This window comes from Lissotriton helveticus, chromosome 8 (assembly GCF_964261635.1).
Source record: "Lissotriton helveticus chromosome 8, aLisHel1.1, whole genome shotgun sequence".
NCBI lineage: Eukaryota > Metazoa > Chordata > Amphibia > Caudata > Salamandridae > Lissotriton > Lissotriton helveticus.
The window spans coordinates 1,699,471,438-1,699,477,614 of record NC_136069.1 but is presented as its reverse complement, the minus strand read 5'-3'; the positions used below and the strand labels follow the sequence as shown (position 1 = coordinate 1,699,477,614).

At 42.9% G+C, this 6,177-nt stretch overlaps 1 protein-coding gene across 1 annotated transcript; it reads right to left on the bottom strand.

Annotated features, from left to right (window-relative positions):
* Positions 1 to 1,861: 1,861 nt before the first annotated feature.
* LOC144774136 (uncharacterized) lies at positions 1,862 to 2,986 on the bottom strand. Its single transcript, XM_078659157.1, has one exon. The coding sequence runs from the start codon at positions 2,984 to 2,986 to the stop codon at positions 1,862 to 1,864; it is 1,125 nt and encodes a 374-aa protein (XP_078515283.1).
* Between the last annotated feature and the right edge of the window lie 3,191 nt (positions 2,987 to 6,177).

Below are 6,177 nucleotides of genomic sequence, written 5' to 3'. Positions count from 1 at the left end.
CTCTTCCGCTTCCTATACCATAGACTGTGTGCTGCTGCTAGGGAGCTATACCCCTCTTTCCCTGATGAACCCCCCACCATACACTCGCTACAACTGCTGTTAACTTCACCTGACCACGCACACATCATATCCAAACTATACAGGCAGGCACAGTCAGAGATAGTGTAGCAGGGTTTCCGTTCTCCCACAGAACTGTGCACAGAGATCTGGAACCTCTGTGAATTAGGGTGACCCAAAACTCACCTTAGTGTCCACAATCCCCTTACCGAACTAGCTACAGTGTCTCATTGGTCATAAGAAACTCCCAATGACTTAGACAAACCAGAACATGAACTTAGGTTACCTCAGGTATCGTGGAACACATGAACACTCTTTCGCTCTATAATCATTTCAAACCAGAACGGGGAGTAAAAGAAGACACGTGCGAGTTTGAAATATTTATTTTTCAATGCAAGGTTCTTAAACGCAGTATCTTATATAATACCAGAATACATATTATAAAAATCAGAGTTATCAGCATAGTCACTAATCCATAGTAAGCGAACGGTGATAGCATATTATAATGCAAAAATCAATAGAAATCTGTATCACCTATATTTCGCGCACCCTATTTAGCATACTATATTATATCTAAGAAGGTCTCATTTGGGTTTTAGCAGGGCGGGCCCATACCTCTAAATGTCAGTAGGAGAAGATCACATCATCAGCTACCAGCTCTCTGCATGCGAAGCACCATCAAGTGTGTTTTTGCATTCTCAGTAACTCTATCTTAAACCCGCTTAGAGCCCAATGTTGGCAGCAACTGTATTTGTGTTATGTCTAGTGGTGCGAGGATCAGAGCTCCCAGCAACCTTGTGTTAGGTTATTCTTAGAGCGTTCGGCACCCACTGTTCAGACAGTGTACCAAGCACGACAGATATCAGAGCAATAACATATTATTCTCAAATAAATCACATCTTTCGTCTAGGTTGAAAGCTACAATAACAATTATGTTTCGTGTGCGAACTGAAGCGTAAGGAAAATATGTCGTTTAAACATTTAATAAACTCATGCTAACTTAACACAATATATAGAAAAGCAGCATCTATATGACACCACCCCCAATGACCCGAGGACGGTTAAAAAATATAAGCCAGTACTAAAATAAAGGCATAACATGAAAGCAGAGTTCAACAATATTGAGCCAAGCTAAAAATATATATAAAATGTATATAAAAACTATGTATGAATGCCTATAGTGGCCAAACAAAATGTAATATAAGTCTTGAACTTGAGGCCAAACATAAAGTCATAGGCCTAGATCATATTGAAAGTTCGTAAGAAAAAGGCACCATTCAGAATTACTAAAAAGTCACGTGCCATCATAATGAAAGTCTCCAAAGCCACTCATGGGTGGATAGAATATGCAAAATAGGTAGCAACAGCTTCCAACATGAAATCACTGTCATCATCCGAAAACAGTTCAGTCATCCAATTAAGCAATGGGAAAGAACATACATGCTCCTCCAGCACCGGACCCTCTAGCAACATCAGAGGACAACTCGGTGGGTTCTCAAGAACGCTATGTGCCAGAAACTCATGCGCCGCTGCGGGTATGTCCCACTGACCCATTAGTCCATGCATCGCTGCCAAGGCCATAATCCTTTCGCCAGAACAAACCAACTCGTGAGCAACTACGGGACCCATCAGGTGATTAAAATCGACTTCAGGAGATAACGGCAAGCAGAGACACAAATCAATGGCCCATTCAAAATCGCAGCTCAGGCAATGAAACACAGGCTGGACACATGTGAAATAGGAAAATCGAAATGATAATCCAAATGCCGTGCTTAAGGTCGCAAGCGGCAGGGTGCCATAGTAATCAAGCATCCGGTTGCGAAACAGTGGCAGAAGGGACTGAGCGACTTCTTGAGCAGGATGGGCATCCATGTTTTAGGAAGCAGAATAATATCAAAACGCCTGCAGCTAAAGCCAGCAAAACAGGGAATCCGCCAAACAGACTTGAAAATATAGAATGGAAGAAAGCGGGGATGACACCAAAAATCTTTTCAAATGTAGTCACGAGACCACTGCTAACCAATTTAAAAAAATGAGCTAAGCCAGACGTGGAGGAGGCATTAAAGATTTGATGAACTAATTCGCAGAAATGAAACGGCAATTCAGTATTTAAAAGTGCCTGCACCTCTGTGCGTGTGTTAGCTATGTGAAGGACATAAGTTTCACGGGCCGAGCATAGGGCCACTTCCTTTTGAGACAAAAGAGCCCTTATTCTGCTCATGCCATTGAACTCCACTTTCAAGGTTGGGATGCGAGGCCAGATGGAAACATCTGAATTCCCATGCATGGGTGGATATAGAACATTTTTGCAACACACCACACGTTCTGATACAGTAACCACATTAGAGATACCGACCATTAACCCACAACATTCCTCGTTATTCAAAAGTAAATAACTCCCGTTTGTCAATAATGTAAATGTGGGAACTATTGCTGGAACCGGCGTGCCTTTTAAAACACAGGCTAAATTAGGCCGGTCCTGATTACAAGAACCATGCAACTGGATGTGCCTGCATATCAGTGAACGGTCAGGCGACTGTGTGCATTCTTCACCATTCAATTTCACTTCCTTTCCATCTTTTAGACATCTGTATGTGTATGGTAAAGACCATGCCTCATGGAGGAAAGCACTGCCTAGTGGTTCATATCGCCCTATTGCAATATACCGCATACAATTAGTAAATTTGTACAAAGCAAATGGTAACATAATAACTCCATGGATAAGCCATGTTGCAGCAGCTGCCTCAGCTACAGAAAAGGGCAAAGATTCTAACTTTTCAATGTGTAACGTAGAAAATGATGCATCTCGCATGGAAAGCATGCGCTGCTTGTCAGTCAAATTAAATGGGGCAAAAAGGGAGGACACGTTCATGTAACTCCAGGGCACGCGGCCCGCCTTAAGAGTCTGTAGTGTCCACGCAAACTGCATCACAGAACGCAATTGATTTTGACCATGGTACAATACAGACACCTCATCATTCACAATGTCAACTACAGAAGAGACAATATTATTCAACGTGTAAATTCGGGAAGAAAGCATGTTAATACTGTTATCGACAACTGCAAGCACTTTTTTCCAAATTTGCTTGGTCAATCGCCCTTAGGCGCTTAGCAGCCTCAATTTGTGAAAATTTCCAAATTTCATTGTAAACCGCATAAATCCACCGTTTAGACCTACCATTAGCCTGGCCTTTTATAAAATCATTTAAGTCCACATTATCATTTAACTGAGACAGATGTAGTTTAACTGCAGCTAACGTGGAATGTTGTAACCAATTCTGACACAGTTTCCCCACAGAGTAAGTAGTGACAGTATAATCAGTTTCAAAACGGGGATCAGGTCTGACTTGTGTGAACCCTTCCGCCAAACCTAGAAAACGACGTTGGCAAGAATCAGCCCTTCTATGCCACATCAGCCAACCCTCTGGATCCAAACTGGATACATTAAAGGACGAATTGTGCAATAGAGCTTGTAACTCACGAATGGACAATTCAGTATAATTACCCCATCCTGAATATTCTTCCAATTCGGGGATGATTGGTGTATTCAATTTTTTAGAAGTCGCCAATCCAAAGCATGTTGTTTGGGGAATAGTAGAATTTAGAAACAACATGTGATTCGGGATGAGACATGCACGGTGCAAAGCCTCAGTGCCTTGTACCTGCCAATCTTTGGTACCCCAAACCGATTTAAGGTCAATTGTTCCTTTCCATAACTCGTAGCCATCTACAGCTAACTTGTCCAGAAAGGACTTCGAATACAGCAATTTTGTATCGGTAAGTCTAACTTTGGACATGGACTTTTGTGTCATTTTGAAATAAAATGACTCAGGATTTGATTGATTAAAGTCTGTAAAATAAGTGTATTTTTTCAGAAACGTATTTGAGCTGCCTCCCAATGGAGCTGGGCAATGTTCCCAGTGTGTGTAATTTACAGCAACCCTCCTGGAATTTGTCTTATGTAGAAAATGATTACCATAATGTTGGAAGCAAAACAAATAACCATAATTAATAGAATCTAAATATAAATCCTCAGCATCAAATGCAGCATAGTATTTCAAATCAGAGAATAATGCTTCTACGGCCTGAATATCCCAATCATCAGAATGTATATTTTGTTTAATCACATCCCCCATGTTTACTCTAAGCACATTAGGAACATTAATCACTTCAGTGGGGCCATGTATTTGAAACCTAACCGCATCCCACACAATCCCATCAAGGACAGGCCATGCAGTAATGTTGACTGTATTCAAGTCTCGTTTCAGTCTGTGTGCTGAATGCGAAGAGGAAAGAGGGGCCAATGTTCCATTAAGGTACCGAATTCCTGTTCTTTCTTTGACATAGTGGCCATCGATCAGGCGGAAAAAATAAAACACAAAACCAATTGACATAAAAAGATAAAATGAAAATAGAATCAACCAAATATATGTCCAAGGGGGAATTAAAAATGTTTTTTAAATAATGTGGCATATTTTGCAATAGTTGAGGGTTTCTTTGAAAGTTCCGAAACAGAGTCAAAAGAGAATCTGGACTGGTCGGCCAAACGAGTCTGCAAATCTGGCATTGATAAATCAGCAGGATAGGTGTAGTTCAGCTCATCAATGTTAGTAACAGGAATAGTATTTAATAAAGGACTGGAAATAGCAGGCATCTCGAGGGACACCTCCGGTTCTGCACCAGAAGTAATAGCCAGCACAGAATGCCTCACCATGGAAGGACAGGATACAGCCGGTGTCATGCTATGAAGAATCGGCCACCCTGTGTGTCTTGACATTGTCAATTGAGATAAATCTGTTTTCCTTACGACCTGGAAGTGGTGGTAATATGACTGTTCTCGTGCCCTTCACTCCAAGAACTCGAACCGGTGCACGATATGAGGGACCAAACTCTTTCTTGTTATCGATCTTCTCTCGAACCAGTTCTCCAACTTGGGGTAGCCAGCCAACTACCGGGATCTGCAACGCATCATCCGATGTGGAGGGCAAATGTTCCTTTGCTAGACTGTCTCTGGTCTTTTGTAGATCCTGTAAAACATTGCAATGTTCATCTACGTCAAAGGCCGCGGCCTGGGCCTTGCAGTCTAGACCGTCGAGGTCAGGGACATACATCTTGATACCAAAGAGCATTTCGTATGGGGTCCGCCCATCCAGAGACCTTCTAGGGAGATTATTAAGCGCACGCTGCACGCCATTGAGATGGGCCAACCAGTTTCTGCCAGTGCCTATAACTCGAGCAGTCAAAGATTGCTTTAAGTCACGGTTCATTCGTTCCACTACACTGTCACCCTCAGGTCTGTACGGAGACGAAAACTTGACTTGGACACCCAACGAAACCATAGCATCCTTATACGCCTTACAGGCGAAAGCCGGACCCTGATCCGAATGGAAGGTACCACAGGCAAAAATCCCTACAAAGACTCGCAAATCCTTAATGACAGTCCGTGAATCAGCGCTCCGATGGGGCCATACCCACACAAAGCGTGTGCATGAATCAACGGCTACTAAGATGTACATATATGCAGTATCAGAAGAAAAAGGACCGCAGTGATCTAAATAAATGCACCCAAGCGGTTTATTAGAAATTTACAACTGTGTCTTAGGCGGACGCGCAGCAGTTGAAGGCTTAATCTGCTGGCAAATGTCACATAGAAGGACATAATCGCGCGTCTGTTTGTACAGTCCCCGCCACCAGAACCTTTGTTGTAGCTGTGTTACAGTGGCTGAGACGCCCGCATGCGCAGACGCCACACCTTCATGAGCCGCTGTAATCAAAGCAGCCCTGCGATCCGAGTTGGGAATTAAACGTTCGCCAACATCAGGAATTTTCACATAAGGAACCTTATCGAGACTTAAGTGGTATGTGTACTTTGAAGGGAACCCCGCAGGATATTTACCTCCCTTCTCAGTGGCAGCAACAGCTGCCAAGATGTCATCATCTATCTTACTTTTGGACCTCGTGACTGCTGCAACCAAGTATTTTGATACTGCTAACTTCGCCGCTTCATCAGCAAGCGAATTACCGACAGCGTGGACTCCCACGCGCTGATGGCCAAGAGTATGAATCACAAACACGAGTGGTAACTTGTCTTTAAGTTCCACCACTCGGACCCAGATCATT

Coding starts and splice junctions, on each gene's coding strand:
- LOC144774136 (XM_078659157.1), bottom strand. CDS start 2,986: ATGCAGTTTGCGTGGACACTACAGACTCTTAAGGCGGGCCGCGTGCCC.